Genomic DNA, 18,058 nt, shown 5'->3' with positions numbered 1-18,058 from the left:
CCCCCAGCAGTTGCCATGGTTCTTGATTTTCCCCAGATTTTCAACTGAGGAAGACATATTGCTAGAAATGGACTAATAAACAAGTTCAGAATGACTGTTGGGAAATGCATACTAATGTCACTGCAGCACCCAATCTTTCTTGTTGACTTCTGATCGCCTGAAAGTGACAATTCAAGGGCTATCCCCAGTCTAGGGGCCATCTTACACAATTTCTCCCCCACTTCTCTCTGTGAAGTCTGCCTTTTGCAAAAGAATAGCACAGAGAGCACCAGCAGAACAATCTGAACTCTCCGTGATAACAAGAGTAAACACTAAGATATGTTTGCTGTGCCTTGGTGTTCATTTGGGAGAGGCGACAACTGCTCTGCCAACAGAAGTCCTTACATGCTTTCTCCAATCCTTCTTGCCAGCATCAGCAAAGGTTTGGCAAAGGCACCTGATCTCTGCCCTCTACCCTCCTGATCTCTGCCCTCTACCCTCCATCTGCTTCTCCCCAAAGAAGATGGTGCCCAAGACACACCCCCAAAACTTCTCCAAGACCAGACCACTCAATCCCAGTCCCCTCTGTGTCCTGTATTTACCCAGTGACTCTTAGGCTTGATCTTCACCCCAATTGTTGGCAAAAGCCCACAACCATTACTTCCTATGGTCATGTCTCCCCAGCATTCACCCATATCACTGCTCACATCAGCTCTTCAGCACGTCTCTCCATCATCCTTCAAGTCTCCCCTGACCTTGCCCATTACTGCCCACCACTCTCCTTCACTGCACTGATGGACCGAAAACCTACATTTTAAATCAGAAAATGGTGAGTCCAGGTCTCAGTTTGAGTTTTCAAGACAACTTCCACAGGTTTCTGAGATGGTCACCAAAGGCTGAGCCCACATTCAACCTTCACATGTTTCAGTATGTGCTCTGTGAGACCTAGACCAAAGCCCAGGGCTCTGTCACATACCAGGTCCGCTAACACTTTCTAAAACAGGAACACTAGTTTCTCACGCACTGGATCTCACACTTTGATATCTTTAAAGTGATTAAAGACTTAAGTACAGACTCGCCTCAGCACATCAGACCACTCAGATTGTTGGGGTGAGATTGTGTGGAACGAGGAGAGTCAAGACAGACAAAAAGGTAAACGACATGGTCAGAATCCCAGCCCAGCAAAGCACAACTTTCTAAGAGAACTAACCCACTTCTTTACATCGGTCCCACTCACTGGAGAAGCAGTTTTTGTACATGGAGAAGCATGTACATGGAGTACATGGAGAAGCAGTTTTTGAATTGGATTGGGATTTACCTGTTTGCACCAGGACCTACTGAAATGACACAACAGGGAATATAAGCATTTGATAAAATTTAACATTCATGATACAGACACCAAAATATCAGCCCATCTTCTAAATTTGATCATGTTACCTCCTTTTTTTCCCCCGTTTGTTCCGCTATGAGTTGGTCAAACACCGCCCCATATTCCTCATGGATTTTCTGCATTTCATTAATGTGGCTGGCAACTTTGTTCATTGTTTTTATGGCCACTAGAAGAGAGAGAAAACAAGGAAAAGAAAAAAGGTATTTTTAAGCCTATGAGAAGAAGGGTAGGAGAAAGGCTTAGAATTTAAACAGGGAAGTTTAAACAGAGAAGAGGAATGTAATTTAGGTCCTTACCATCAAGGTGATAATGTTCTTCACTGTCTACATCCGTCAGAGCAAAGAGCTCCTTCAGCAGGAGAGGGTATTTCAGTATCCGCTGGATGGGTTTGATGAGGTAAGACTCTAGTGTGGAGGAGTGCTGCCGTCTGGGGTTCTGAGCATCCAAAAATGCCTTGAAAGCAGTGTCTGTCTTGGCTAGGAGATTAACGTGAAGCAATTGGGTAAACTGGAAATAATAACAGCTGCCCCAGTAAAGTGATTTTTCCAGCTTTAAATTAGTTTATCCAGACATTTTGCAAGGAACTGCAGATTTATCTGATCCACATTACTGGATTTCTGCACTTTAGGTTTTGTGCTCCTGACACTTTACCACAGAGATTCTATTTAGGTTTTAAAATCAAGCACCTACACACTGTACCAAAATACACAGTTTTAGATTTCACTATCCATGGTATTTCTGGCCCTGTAACTCTTTTAGAGAAGCACAAATTCTTTCTATCACCTGCTTCCTTAAAGAAAAGGCTCCGTTGGATATTTGTAATAAGTCACAGTAATCATGAGTCTAGTCTGACAGGTATACCCATAATATTGGCAAGTCTGGGTTTTGTGTTTGTTTTTTAAATATCATTAAACTTTAAAATGCAGTAGTGAACAACAACAACAAATAAATCAAGAGCTACTAAGGAGGCAGGAGGCAGTAAATTTATACATCTTATGTTGATAGTGCAGGCAGACTGGGTACCTGATTGCTATCATCATTTTTACTGTACTGTTACTGCATTTCTAGAAATACTATTTCCCCTGTTGCTCCTTCTACTAGAACATACATTTGTACAGGGAGGGAAGCATGGATAAGGTAGCAGTATTAGACATACAAGTTATTCAGTGCAGAAATAATTCCCCACAACTTATTTAATGGGAGCCACATTCCCTGCTCAGGTTGGGTGGTTTTCTTTCTGTTTCTTTTTGCTTCATCCCTCAGGCAGTCACCCACCCTAATAAGGCAACTTCAATTTCAAATCCAAAAAGTCACCTGCACCTCAGCTGAGGACACTAAATTACACTTAAAACACACTCTCAGGTTTTAAAGGAGATTTAGATTTCTGGAATCAAATACGAAGTTCTGTTTGTCTCATAATTCAAGCTCAACCATTTTTCATTTATAAAAATAGTCAGCAATGAAAAAAAAAAAATCACTAGAACTACCTAGTCTATGCCCTTAACATTAAGGTGAAACGGATGCCAAAAGAAAGCATGAACATGACTAGCAACAAATCATTAATTCATGTATTCCACAGAGCTGCCAACTATTCTTTGCAACATAGTAAATGAAAGTTTACAAGAAGATATGAAAGAAGTTGCACACCAAAAAATGAACAACCCAAGCAACAACCCACAAAACCCTTCATATTGACAGACATCCAGATGTCTGGATATCTCCCCCCTTAATGGCAGAGCTCCTACAAATGGAACCATCTGTTTATGTAACATCTCAGCCAGAAATGAATTGCATGAAGCAGCGCTAGCTCTATAAGATTAACAGTTTTATGGGACAAAAACCATCACTCCAAGGCAAGGGGGCCGGCGAGCACTTATATGCCAAACCACAGTTCATTCATCTCCAACTCAGCAAGCCAAGCTCTGCTAGGAATTTGTACGTGTAAACTTCTCAGGCAAATTGGATCGAAAGCAAGAAGAGGAAGAGAGGGGAAAGAGCACGGCGAAGTTAAAACATTTAGACAGCTTCCATAAAACAGTCTCCCAGGCTCGTCTTTTCCTAGCAGCTGTCAGCATTCAACCACATTTGCTGGAGCTTCAATGGAATTATGACAAGCATGGATTCACTACACATACCCTAAGAGGAACCAGAGATCATCACCACTTCTGGTTCCAAAATACATAGTGACCCATTCGTACAGGCTACACTGCCTGTTTATGAAGACTTTTCATCCCCCACATGACTGAAGAGAAACTGGATGTGTTGGGGGAGAATAAATAAGAGTGGAGGAAAAACTGCACCTGTTGTAATGAGTTAGTTGGGTATCATTACATCAGTGGTGGTCTAAGAACATCCATGGCACAGAGCAATTTGTGAGCCTGTCAGGACAGACAGACTGAATTCCTCAAAACTGCAAGGACTCCTAGAGAGCAGCCAGGCACATGTGCCCCCACTCCTCAAGCACAAATCTCTCCACATGGTCTCTGGTGTACAGTAGACACATTTCATCATCCACACAGCAGCCCAAAACAGCCCAAACCAATGTGTTGATGCCACAACTCTTTGTGGTCTGTTTGACCAGCACACCGCTCTTACCTTTCACCAGTACTTTTGGGACTTTTGTGTGGCTGGCACAGAAGGCACTGTACAGCTTGAAACGGTCAGCGTAGTAGAGGAAGGATCCACCCAAGGAAAATAACACTTTCTAGGATTAAAAAAGAAAGAAAAAAAAAGCATAGAATGTTTTTTTCCTCCAACCTGTGCACTGGGGTAGAAGCATAGGGGAATAGTAGAGAAGCATGAGTGGGATGGAGCGTTTCCATTTAGCTTTCAAATGGCAGACACTGCCTTTTTAGAATATTTTCACACTACCTAGCAGAAAACAGGACCAGCCTTGGCACCTGAATCCAACCTTGATACAGCCTATGTTGTTTACATAATTAGCTGTGCTCCCAGTCAGGCTGATCTGAAGACACATCACCTACCAGGGAGCTAGGTTCACAGCCCCACAACTGTATTTAAATGCCTGAGCTTAAAACCTTCTTGTTTAAATAATGGCCATAGGAAGGACTGGATGTATCCAAATTTGCAGTGGATCAGACATTGAGGAAGTGCAAGCAAGACGAGCATCCCTCTGCACGAACACAGCAAGGCCTCTACCCTGCTGAAAAAGAGTTTGTGTTATGGGCCAAACACAATCCTTCCCTCAGATGACTCTGTCTTTGGCTCCACTACCCTCTAAGGAATAAGAGAGTGGCATGGGAGGGAATGTGATAACATACAGGCAGCTTGCCTACACTCTGCTGAAGGAAACAAACTACAGAAATGAAACCAAGCCCCAAAGTCCCATTTTGCATGCTGCTTTCAGACTATGCCCATAGGACAGCAGTGAAAATTAAGTTGGTACACATTTTATGTAAAGAGGTAAAAGTAGCAGTACTCAGAGCACAATTCTTTCTCTCCATAAGGAGGAATTTTTAACAATTTTTCTCTTAAAGGTCCAAGCAGTGATTACAGAGGCTTCTACCACTAAAAAAATGTATTTGCATTCCCCATTATGGGCATGTGTCCTACAAAACAAAAGCGGTGTTCTAGTTAGGACAGCAGCATTCAGGACTGATGCTGATTTTAAATGAACACCTGACGGCAAAAATTGCATGCACACACACAAACACTTCTTTCAGTAGTTCTTCCAGGGCTATATGTTAGCTGAAGAGCAATCCCAATGGAATTATTATTATTCATCAAGACATCCTGTCCTCTGCCAAGGTGAGTTGTCAAAGCATGGGTAAAATTCCCCGAAGACTAAGTGCTGTATTAGCTACTTGCCATAAATTCAGTACATAACTACAGAAAGCATAAAACAATTCCCACTTCCACAATTTTGTATGTGTACGTATATATATTTATTTATATATATATATATATATATAGAGAGAGAGAGAGAGAGAGAGAGAGAGATGGAAAATACACATCATAGAATCACAGAATGGCTTGGGTTGGAAGGGACCTTAAAGATCATCCAATTCCAACCCCCCTGCCATGGGCAGAGATGCCACCCACTAGATCAGGCTGCCCAGGGCCTCATCCAACCTGGCCTCAAACACCTCCAGGGATGGGGCATCCACAGCTTCTCTGGGCAACCTGTGCCAGTGCCTCACCACCCTCTGAGTGAAGAATTTCCTCTTTCCCTCTTTTAGTTTAAAAACATTCCCCCTTGTCCTGTCATTATCTGAGCAAAAAGTTGCTCTCTATCTTTTTTATAAGGCCCCTTTAAGTATTTAAAAGCTGAATTGGAAAAAAAAAAAATATATATATATATAGGAGAAAAAAATATACGTATATATTTTTAATGCAGTATATAGGCCTTTAGTTTACACTTCTACATTTCACATACAGGTGCTGATACCCAGAAGTACTTGCTATATAGTTCTGTTATGCACAAAAAACTAGATGCAGAACTCAATTTATGTTCTGAACCATAGCCCTAATGGGTTTCTGAACTACTGCATTAGGCCTGTCAGAACAAAGATTTTATGTAATATTCCATTTCTAGATTCTCCTTACAGCTCGAGACAAGAAATCTCACAGAAGGGCAAGAATAGCATCCTGAAGCACATGGCATGACATATTCCTAGTGCTCCATACAGTTCAATGTAACATGAAGTACAATCAATCACAGATCTTCAAATGGTCCCAGTAATAGCTCACAATTAGTCTCCAGTGTAAGTACATACAAGTTTTCACATGCAGACTGACAGTAGCCAAGACAAGTATAATGAAGCATGTCAGAGGACAGCTTCTGGGATATTTCATCATTATGTACAACATCAAAATGTAAGTCTACTCTGAATGTAAATAATGATTACCTTAAATTGCTCAACTTTCTCAAGCTTTTCCAGGTCTGGAACCAGCCTTACTCCATCTTCAAGAGTTTTCAGGAATTCTACCTGGAATGCTACCATTTCAGTCAGATTCCCAAAGAGAACATCCAGCTAATAAGAGAAAAAAAAAAGCAACATGCTCAAAGTATCACTGTTAAGGTCACTTTGCAGGTAAATCATGTTTTTTAGAACTTCAGTAATTCTCAGTCCAGTTATACACGTATGAGTGATGTCAGGGATGAAAAACACTAACTATCCATTATTGTATAACGTGTTAAAATAAAAGCACGGCATAAAGGTGCTGCTCAATCAGCTGTTTTAGAAGAAATTGAATTCTAAATTTCTCTGTAGACTTCACTGGGACTAGCAAGCCAGCTCTAGGGAAGTGGAGTACTGTGTGCATGTAAGCTATCTAGCAAAAAGGTAAGGAAGAGTTAGCATACCTCATCTGGTGTGAGGAATGTTTCTTTCTGTAGAGGCTTCAGATATCTCTCCATCAGACAGTTTAAGTCCTAAAAATTCAGAAAAAGATTCCCATGTTGGTTTCTTGAACTGCTTCTGAATATATATTGAAGTGGCTAAGACCACAGTTTTCCAAGCCTACACATGTTTCCTCCGCACACATAAAACAAGAGTCAAATTTCACAGAATTTACAACTGTGTAAAAGGAAACATCTACATAGTTACCCACAAAATCATGGATCACATGGAATGTTGTTCTTCTGCATATCAAACAAAGTCATTTCAAAATGACTGAATGAATTCTGAATGCCTACTTATTTCAGAGATTTGTTTAAGTTATTATTCTAGTGACAGATTATGGAATTGGAGGTAAATTGACAAGAGATACATGCACGGATTTGAAGCAGAAAAGAGACTAACAAAATTTTCCAGAAGCAATATTAGCAGACTGAACCGACACACTGAGATCCCTTACTTTGACATAGGTGCGCTCTGTTTCCAGAAGTTCACAGATAACCTTTCGCAGCTTATCCGCATCTGTGAGCTGTCTCATGGTGGCCAGCTGGGGTCCTGTGAATTCCTGAGGATGAGCACTTGAGTCAGAAGGGTTCATTTCATGAAGACTGCGACAGAAAGCAGCAACCTGTTCTGTACTCTTTAAAAAGAAAGAGGAAAGGCTAGAGGTAATATCTTAGCCAAGAGCTAGAGGAACAACAGAGCTGAGAAGCCTTTGCAATTACACAGTTGCAGCTTGGAGGCTTTATAATAGTCACTGAAGTCCAGAAGTGTAGACATCATTTCATACATCTGTCTACTTTATCTTTTAGCAACCCAGGATAAGGGAAAAAAAATGCACAATTGAAGTTAACTGAAGTGCTGTTCAGTAACATTCCTGGTTTCAGATAAGCACTAACTTTAATAGGCTTGTCCAGCACTTGCAATTGAAACAAACAAATGGGCCCAAGAATTGAGAACTAAAAATGACTGTGAAAACAAAACCCTCCAGCCCTCTGCAGTTCCCTAATCTAGTCTGCAGCAGTCCTGTGAATGAATGGCTGTGTCAGTAGAGCCACAGAGACAATGCAGAGATAGAAACCCTTTCAGCTGTTTTAGGGGAAGCAGAGCCATCAGGGTAACCAAAGCCTAAGGCTTGAAATGCAAGCTCTTTGGGAAAGTAGCTGCATTTTTGTTCTGATCTGGAAACACACCTTGCAGGGTGAAATTCCTCCCTGTAAGTCATTTTCTTTTTTCCTTTTTTTTCCCCAGAGCTGCTACATCTAGCTAGTTTCTTTAATGTTTAATCATCTGACTCTATATAAAGAGAATTATCCTCTCTTCACCTCCTCTAGTCAGATCTCCTACTTGCATCTTTCATTTCACTGAGAAGTTTGGAGCAGGTACAGTCTCCGGTGTCAATGACGACAGCCCCAGGCTTCTAGGGTTGCTAAGGCTGCAGCGTGCCCTATCTCCTTCCCTCCCCAAGACCTGGCGAGGGCACGGGAGGGGAAGGAGCTGCTTTACTTGATCACACCTCTCTAACCTTAATCCTGCCACAGTATCTTAATCCAGATTTACAGACTTCCAGCAATGCCTCTACATCCTTCCAGTCCACGCTGAAACTTCCTGAACTTACCCCGAATTATCATTTTCAGAGGATACAGGGGCAGAGAGGGCAGAAATAGGGACAAGTTGGGAAGAAAGAAAAAAAAAAAAGAGAGAGAAGAAACAAGCATACCATCACCTTACAGTTTGGGGATCCAGCCCTGCCCCCTGGGAGATGACTCCCACCAGGCAGTAGCAACAACAGCATCAGGAGCCTGAACCACCCCACACCTTCTGATGAGCACATGCCAAAAATGCTCCACATTTGTTGGGCTGCAGAGCCTGCTCACACACGTTTTCATCTAAATTCACCTACAAGGCTACACAGCCATGAATCCTGAGAGGAGCATTAACCATTTGAGTGGCAAGTAAGGGATTTCACTCCATAATGGAGTTCCTTTCCCTAAAGGTACCTTATGGCTGTAAATGTTTACCCACATTTACCACTGCAAGGTGGCTTGTTCTGCAAAGGATAATTTTCTCCAGGACACAACTGGAAACAGTGAACTAATTGCAGCTGTCTACACAAAAATGCCTCCTGGACACGGTTTCCTAAAGGAGAAGTATTCATCTTCAGAGTCTTAGACTTAAGCTCGTATCAAGAAGAAAGGAAAAGTGGGATAAAAAAAAAGGGGGGGGGAGTTGAACCAATCCATTTTTTAACTAATTCAGCTCTGGTAATGGAACACGTCATTAGATTTATTAGTCAAAGTACCTCCTTTTATTTCTCATCGAGGTTCCACCTATGCTTGCTGGACGCTTAAGTACAAAGCACACCCAAGCCTTTAGGTTCAGTTTGCATTAGATTTCAACATGTGTCACCTTGATCTCAACAGCTCCAAATCCAAAAAGCACAGTAGGTTAACGCCCGGCTTCAGTGCAGCCAAAAAACCTGCCTGAGCTACCTGCTCTGCTGGAAAGGGATGAAGAACTGACAGTTAATAGCTGCTAATGTAAGCCTGCAGAGACCCACAATAGGCTGGATTTTCCTCAGAAGCATTTAGCTTTGTTAAGAATACCTCTTGAAAAAAAAATACATGAGGAAGCCTTACCCAGTGGCACTTCATTTTGAGATCCACGCGTACAACTCAAAATAGTTCCGATGTAAAAAACAGGGTAAGGAATCAAACTCCAAAAATAAATGAAGTGCTTGAAGCAGTTTGTGCTCGGTACCCTGCAGGCAGCTCACCATCATGCTTTCGCAGTAAGCTGCCGGGAAAGATGGGTCACCCAGAGAGAGGGAGTGCAAATCCACTTACACCGTGAAACATCAGCCGAACACTAACAAGTGGCTGAAAATTGGATAACTGTCACACAGACACTGACTCTGCCCTAGAGGGAACAGCTACGCCCATAGGCCAAAAAGGAAGTCCAAAGGACTTTTAAATGCCTTATCTCCACACGTGCACACTCCACAAAATGCTTGCTGGCTTCTCCCACAGCCAGCTCCAGCTCTGGCTTCTGCCTTGCCACTCCCATGCCCCGCATCTTTGTGCATTTCCCAAATATCATTCGTCCTGTGCTCTCCAGATGGATGAAAAATGAAAAGGCTCAAGCACATCTACAAACCTGCTTGCTTGCTTGTTCATTGAACAAACTGTTTCATGCCCAAACATGATCCTTTCTACCTCGTATTTACTTAAAAATCAACTGCTAGACAGGAAGCAGGTGTGTGTCACACCCAGTGAGGTTCAGAACAGAGCTGCTTGCTTCAAACTCCCAAACAGCATGAACAAAAGCACCTCTGCCCCCATTTCCCTAAGGAAGTGGATACAACAGGGAAGGCCTGGAACAGAAGCACATCCCTTTATCTCCCAGCACCAGCTCTGCTTGCCAGCCACTACTGAAGTGGGATTTCTCCACAATTACAGCCTCACACTTGATTCTGCCAGCAGTCCCATCCAGCAACCTTAAAACGAGCCAGAGTCCTTGCACAACTGGGCTGTAGGGTGAAGTTTACCTTGCCAGTACATTAACCCCTCCTCTGCAGGGGGCTCAGCAGAGGAGCTCAGCTCACACCCTTCACATGCAGGGGAAGCAGGTCCTGAAAATCACCAATTAATTGCGTTAACAGTGCCCACAGACAGGAGGTTTGGCTGCCAGCCCTGTAGTTGGGAGGGTGGTCTCCGATTTCCCTTTTGCATTCCCCTTACCAAAAGATACGGGTGCCTGGGCATCAGACAGAATAAACACCCTCTTGAACTGCATGCAACACCTCTGCTCCACAACAGGCAGCAGACTCGAAGCCATTGACCTCCCAGCCAAAACTCAGGCAAACTGCATCTTTTCAGGCACTGGCAGGGCCGCTAATGACACTGCACAATAACAAAAAGCCTCTACAGGGTCCGTGCATCACAGCTCAGCCTCGAACCCACAGCCCTACAATTAAGACAGCATGGGAACTCCCGTTAGCTGCTAATTACTTCTCCCAGTCACGCCGCGCAGCTCTGCTCACCAAGTACAGCATGCGGTACAAGGAGTCGCCAGCTCGCGCAGCGCCTTCGCTCTTGCCTTTACGGTTACCTCGCCACGGTGCCGACATGGCCGGGAAGGCAGGCAGCATATACTGGGGGAGCCCTCACTCCGCCTCTCCAGGCTCGGCTGTGAGAACAATCCCAGCTCGCCACATCTTGGGCTGATGCGAAATGCCTCCCCGCTCCCGGGAGAGCTCCCGCGCCGCTTCCTCGCGCAGAGGACAGGCGCGTTTTAATGAGGAAGGGCAGCGACAATATTCATCCAGGCAGAGCCTCTCCTCCTCCTCCTGTGTCACTTGCCGTGGGCCTCCTTCACTCACCGCATCAGCTGGAATTAAAAGCCGGCCAGGAGCTGCAGCTGGAGATTTAACGCTGCTTTTCGTAGCATCGCGTAGAGGGAAACTTCAGCAGGAAGGCTGAAATGCAGCAAAGGGGAGGCGAAGGCAGCCCCGGAATATAAATGTCTCTTGCCTGTGGCTGAGCATGAGCCGATTGGCTACGAACTGCGCTGCCTAAGAATATTAAACATCTGAAGGGACAGAGGCAGAGAATTAAAAGAACTTTAAAAAGCCAGTTATGCCACTGGAAAACCTACCCCTCAAATCCCCGTTTTAATCCTTTCACGTCTATTGCAGCACACTGAAGGTTTCTGAGGCTTAATTCTGGTCTTCGATAATGGTGCACACAGAAGACGACCTATTTTCTTCCAAAAAAACACCTCTAACTGGTATGTGTGTACACACACACACACACACACATACCCTTACAGCATGCTCCCCAAAGCAGGAGCACTGCAGGGGTAATTAGCTTCACTTTCAAGAGGCAGATGCCCCAAATTAAAAGCAAGAAGGAATGAGCGTCCTGCAGCATTGCAACTGATTACAGGTGGTATTTGGGTTTTGATTTTTGAAAGCATCCCTATCAAAGGACCATTATAGGAAAAAAAATACATATCCACAAGGACTGCTCTTGGGATGTAACACAGCACGCAGCTCAGCTCTTGGCAACCTGCAGCACTAAGCACTTACACATATCCTCACTTTTCAGCGTACCTCCTTTAAACCTCAATTTATTCTAAAATATTTAAAAGGCCAAAACAGGTCACCACACAGGCAAGTAACTGTTTAAGAAATTACTCTCCCCCCTTATTCTCTCCCAGCTCTCTTCTCCTCTTCAGTGCTGGCTCCCACATGAAATGAAGAGAGAGAAAATGAGGAGCCCATCCCAGAGAAGAAGCAACTGGGTGTACAATTCAGCTGCAGCGCCTACAGGACCAAAAAAGTTGCACCCAGAAAGTACACATGCTTGCTAGTGTTTACGAAGATTTCAACCAAGAGGTCCCACACATAGGAGTGCTGGCTGATTCAGAAAAGGGATCATGAAATTAGACAGGAAGGAAATTCGGAGAAAAACAGCTGCCCCATACCACTGCACTGCGAATGCCTCAACCCACCTTGGAAATTGGATTCTAGTATTTTAAACCACTTTAAAGTAATCTTATTTTTGCTTGTTATTATAATGGTTCCTTCGAGGATATCGAAGGAGAAGTAATTTCTGTGTTATCAGGTCTGTAGGATACACAGAAGATATGACTTCCAGAAAAGGGGGGAATAAAAGGGGAGAATCCTCAAAGCTCCGTGGTATACCCTCCAAATCCACAACCACCATCAACAGCTTGGAGGCTTTTGCAGATTATGACACAAATGCACCACTACTAAGCAAACACACACCCACATGCACACATGCTGAGCTAGGGGAAGGGAAAGAGACAGCTGGAAGGGAGGAGGAGGAGGAGATGAGCCACACTGAAGTACCTCCTGTGTTACCCATCTACCTATCACCTACATGACAAAGTTACAGGTAGAAGGGATCCCAGTCCAGCTTTTGGTAGGATTTCACATAGCTTACCTTCATAACAAGCCTACCCAGTGTGTGCTACAAGAACGCATGAAGGACAGCCGCAGCGCTACGTTCCTCTCCTTTTCCCATCAATTATTAACTCTCATCTAGACTCACATTGCTGGCTGGCGAGCTGGGAAATTTCCTTGGAGGAGCTGGGAGCTCTCCTCAGCAGCGCGCTGCGGACATCAGCAGGCTGCCACGCAGTGATGATCTTTGCAGGATTAAGCCCTGTCCCTGAATCACGCTATTGCACAACCCAAACACTATTTTCTGATCTTCAGCTGCTAACGCTGCATCTGCACTGAAAGATGGGGAACTTTGCATCTAGCTAGGAGGCTCCAGCGTAGCTCAACTGGATTTCCTCTGCTGCCCAGCGGTGAGTGGGTAAGAGTGCTCCTGCTCAGCTTTGCCAAGATGGCCAGTAAATAAACACGTGGAACAATCAGAAAGTCCTCTTCGGCATCCAAGGAAGACTGGAAGTTGTGGTGGAAATGGTGATACAAGGAGCATGTCCCTTCTGGTGACTTGAGGGCAGCGTTTCACTTCCCGTGTACAAAAATAACCCGTGTAAAACAGCACTGAGGACACCAACTTAATCTGCTCCATAATCCCACGAGCATGGAAAGGTACAGCAGTGCATAAACAGGAAAACACCTTTGCCGTTATCCTCATAGTACCGGCCAGGAGGTGATTTTCCACGGGTCAAAATGCCCTGCAGACTCCTCACTCCCCATGCAGATTGGCTTTCCTAAGCACACAGAAAGCAAAAGGACCAGGAAAATCTTACCATGCATTTAGCTTTCTTCAGTTAGGTGCCCTTTCTTTTGTTCATTTGTTTCTCCGTATTGTTGCTGTTATTTAAAAATTAGTATTTCAAGCACTAATAGTGCTCTCTACTATCGCCCTTTACCATTTACTAGATTTCTCAATAGGCTTAGCAAAATAATTTGGGGATTTCTATAGATTTAGTTCATGAAAAATCAGAAAGAAAGCCTATGTAGTACAGAGTGTTTCTACAGGGGAAGTAAATATCACATAAACAACACAAAATACCCTTCTGAATTGTAAAATAAAATATGCACAAACCTTTTTATTTACAGAAAGACAGATTTTCCTCTCATTGGAAGGTAAAGCTCGTTGGAGTATGGAATTATTCTTCCATTGCATGAATATTAAGTATTAGAGCTGCTAATGCACATTTCTCAGTTTAACTAAATCTGCTGAGCCGCAAGGCTAATCATGTAATCCTTAGGTCTCGCTTTAGGCAATTACAGCTCTGAGGATCAAGGAGGAAAGATGCAATATGGAGCCCCCCAGCCTGGCACAGTTCAGAAATAAAAGAAAACACAGCATGCACATTTATTCCCCAAGTAGCTGTGTGTTATACTCAGTGCTCTTCCCCAGCCCCCGTGCTCAACAGAAGAGAGTCTTTTCAGAGCACATGAAATTCCCACACCCTTACAGTTAAAAATAGAGAAGTGTCAACAACCGCTTCCACTTACTCGAGAAGAAATTCTCTCTACTTACAAGAAAAAGTTCTGCAGTAAAGCCTGGAAGCAAAACATAAGAATAATCCCTTTCTCCACATGCAACCTCTGCATGTATTTCGTGCACAGGAATGTTTTCTGTTATCTGACTTCCACTCCCTGGCTATCAGAGACAAAACTACAGGCTAGCATGACATCAGAGGTCAGGAAACAAGAGGCCGGGGTCTTTTCCTTTTCCTACAATGAGTAAGTAAAAGAGTACAGGGCTCACTATAACATATTTTAGCTAAAACAAGAGCTAAGAAAAACCACACCTGCACACAAACAAAAACTGAGTGAGATCTCATACTCATTAGATCAGGAATTCTGTGGAAAATTAGCTGGAAAATCTCACCATCACTTATGCATGAAATACATACAAACAATCAGTGCCTTTAAAATAATCTCACTTGATTCTGCCTCAAAAGCCACTAATCATCGCAGATAACGTTGTGTGAAACTCCCCAACACCAGCCTAGAGCAAACTACCAACTGCTGTGAAACCCACCCCTTAATAGATAGCAATTAGCAATCCATTTGCACAACCTCTTAGCTATAATTGGAGAGTATTGCTTCAATTTAAGGTAGATTGGCTATAATTAGTTTGCATTTAAAAACTAGCATATGCACTATGCTATTGATTTAAGGAAATAGTGTTTAACTTACATTCCTCCCATGCCTAGAAATCAAGAGAGAATAAGAAATAATAATAATCTGTCTGATTTTCTGGTTCAGCTGCCCTGCTCTGGAGATGATAAACCATCCCATTTAGAAAATATGTGGGAATATTGTCACAAGATAGTGAAGATACGAACCATCCCCAGCAGAAGGGTACAAGTTCTGATGGTGATTCAGTATCATCTGTAAACACCTTAAAAGTAAGATTCACATTTTCCCAAGGAAAGATGTTCTAATCAGGTGCAGCTGGGAAGTCGGCACATCAGCTGGGAGCTCGGTGTGCTTTCACTCCTTGGCATGTGAAAATGAAAATTTCTCACCTTGCTCATCTTATCGGCCTCATCAGATGATTCCAAGTCTTGCGCTTCTGCCTCCTCTGGAGCCGTCTCAACGGAGCTGTCCGGGTCACCACAAAGCGAGTGCCCTGCTGAAATTGAGATGTGTGTGAAAAGCCACCCATAATTTCCAAAATTTCAAAAAGCTGCGGGCAGCAGACATTGAGTTCCCATGGATGGCCAGGCCTCATCCCGCACACAAGTAGATGCTGAATTTATGCCTGAGGCACTCACTGACCTGGTAGGACTGCCCTGTTTTGGAACAGGGACCACGTTCAACTGCAGGTGTAAAAATAAACAGGTTATGGCCAGACAGCACCATTTAGTTGGAAATTACAAATGCTGATTCTGAGATAAGGCTAAAATGCCATGCTGAAATTCTTGCATTTATTTTTAAGTTCCCTGCTGACAAGGAATTGCCTGCCTTTATACTTGACTGGTTTTAAATGGAAATACCAGGAAGTGAATGAGTGGGCAGTGCCAAGGAGAAAGCCTTTGGTCAGCCCTTCCTCTGAGCAAGCTGAACATAACGATTTTAAGTTGTACACCTATGCCTTAACACCCTTCTGGAGACTACGTTCTTGATACAGATAATAACTGCTTGCAACTTTTTGTAAATAAATGGTGGATTACCTGCAAGAGGCAAAGGGATGAACAGAACTAATCCCAACCTCACAGCTCTGTGTGTAAGTAGCTTTTTTTTTTTCCTCCTAGGATCTCATTCTCTAACTTAAATAACGATAAGAAGCAGTATTACTATACCTTAACTAGCCTCCACAGAAAGCAGATTTCACATACACTCAACTTCTAACTATCACAAATCATAATGAACGCTGATTAAATGAACTCTGCTATGAAATTCCTGCGTGCCTGGGTTGAGCTTCAAGCCAGCGCAAAGACTTTCCAGAAGCAGAGTCCAGATGCTAATTCCTTTCAACTTTCCTCCCTCCTCCCCCCAGCCCCATTAGGAAAAGGTTTTTCATCAGTACCACTCCTGGGGTGGATTGGGAAGGGTGTTTTCATGGTCACCCCTCCCTGCCTGCATCCTGCCACACAAAAAAAGACAGTGAGCGTTCCACCAGGGATTATGCTTTTTATGCCATTATGTTTATTCTTCACATAATGCAGAAAAACATAATCAAAATTCAATGGATGCAGCAAGACAGAAAATCCCTGCTTCTTCAGAAACCAAGACTAAGCAGCCTACTTTTTTTTTTTTTTTTTTGGTCTGGAGAGGTTGTTGCTAGCATGTAACATTTAAACATTTTGGTGGAAAACTGACTCTTTTCTGTAACAGAACAGATTTTTTGCAGGCTTGTTTTGTTTTGTTTTGCTAGCCTTATCAACAGATGCATCCCAATGGCGCACTATCTTGTTGTCAGAGCCCACTGGTCCTGCAGCCATCCTCTCTAATTCAGTCCTAGGCTGAGACATGAACTTTTTACAAGGAACAACAGTAATTTAGCACATCAGATGCAGCACCATTTCTATGTTAGTCCCATGCTGACTCTCACGTTCCTTGCTATTTTCAACTAGACATTTCAATTTAGGTAAGCCATGTAAATGTGTCTGTAAGGAGCATTTGGCTAAATAGCAATGCTGGAAGTAAAAAGGCCACAGTGACGATAACACACATCTGTTACACTGATAAATTGCAGTTAAACATGGTGTGATTTGGCCAAAAAGGCTAGAGTAGCGTGGATGGTCTATTTATTCAGCTAAAATGGCAAGCTGCTGTACAGATTTAAAAAAGAAACTCATTAACCACGTCTAGTATATTTGTTTATATTTGTACTGCTCTGAAATATGGTTCATGAAATAGAAACAATACTCTTTAAGAAATATGTTTCCTAATTGAATAAGGAGATTAAATTCTGCTGCCTCTTTGCCTCAATTGAAAAGCCACTGATCTTCTTTCATAGTTTTTATGTTAACACATAACATTGGCTCAAGAACACATCCTAGATAAGGTTCTCTACATCAAGACCGAGGGCAGTGATCCAGGTCCGGGGTTTTTGTTTCTTACAAGCTTCCAACCACCATTACAAAAAATAAAATAAATTAAATAAATAAATATATATTTTAAAAGGCATGATTGTACAAGACTTCCACTTTTAATGGGTCTGAAAATTCAGAGAAACTGGAATTCAGAAATTCAGATATAAATTCAGAGAATATTCTGCATACTGGGATGGATCTAAATTGGACAGCAAATAAAATGAAAACAACATAAAAGGCAGTTCATAACTGAGCTTTCAGAAGACATGATTCTATTCTGAAAAGATGAGAGCTTACCTTTTAAAAAGATGCGCATGCAGGGTATGTTTGGCAAAACAAAATCTATTCAAAGAAGTGTTTTATCTGTAAGAAGTTACATTTTCTGAGTCTCGCCCATACTTTTATGAACTTGGACTGTCATTTTTTTGGGTGTTTCTACTAATGTGTAAAAAAAAATTATTAAATCCCTTATGCTATCCATTAAAAACCAAGAGTAAAATGTGCTATGTGTCATAATTCGGTTTGGGCAGTCTGTGCTCACTGCAATTAATTTTCCATTATAAGTTGTATGAAATACATCCTACAGCTGCTTCTCATCCCCAAGCCAAGGCAAATAATGTTTGTTAGGGGGGTTGGGGTTTTGCTTTTAAGCTATCACTTTTTCTTTTCCTGTATATTAAAACACCACTTAATCTGTTTCCTGCAGTATAAACACTTCTACCCAGTAGACAGCAATCTTTCACTTACGTCTTAATGAGCAGTCACACAGTGCATGTGTTTAGGGTATTTCTGATGTCTTAAGCTGCCAAAGCCAACGTCAACTTCAGCA

General features: G+C 42.7%; 1 protein-coding gene across 18 annotated transcripts in view; it reads right to left on the bottom strand.

Annotated features, from left to right (window-relative positions):
• Positions 1 to 18,058, bottom strand: part of TIAM1 (TIAM Rac1 associated GEF 1) — a 151,634-nt gene that overhangs the window by 9,105 nt on the left and 124,471 nt on the right. For 13 of the 18 annotated variants that reach the window (XM_068689424.1, XM_068689488.1, XM_068689419.1 and 10 more), the window contains 7 exons: positions 15,217 to 15,323; positions 7,190 to 7,369; positions 6,696 to 6,764; positions 6,238 to 6,363; positions 3,965 to 4,073; positions 1,666 to 1,845; positions 1,417 to 1,535 (listed from right to left, as the gene is read on the bottom strand). In XM_068689424.1, coding sequence (XP_068545525.1) covers positions 1,417 to 1,535; positions 1,666 to 1,845; positions 3,965 to 4,073; positions 6,238 to 6,363; positions 6,696 to 6,764; positions 7,190 to 7,369; positions 15,217 to 15,323 — 890 coding nt within the window. Of the gene's footprint in view, positions 1 to 1,416; positions 1,536 to 1,665; positions 1,846 to 3,964; positions 4,074 to 6,237; positions 6,364 to 6,695; positions 6,765 to 7,189; positions 7,370 to 10,771; positions 11,083 to 15,216; positions 15,324 to 18,058 lie in introns of those variants that run through there. The other 5 variants (XM_068689387.1, XM_068689376.1, XM_068689398.1 and 2 more) reach the window with 5 other exon arrangements.

This window comes from Anas acuta, chromosome 1, assembly GCF_963932015.1.
Source record: "Anas acuta chromosome 1, bAnaAcu1.1, whole genome shotgun sequence".
Taxonomy (NCBI): Eukaryota; Metazoa; Chordata; class Aves; order Anseriformes; family Anatidae; genus Anas; species Anas acuta.
This window is presented reverse-complemented; position numbering and strand designations above follow the sequence as displayed.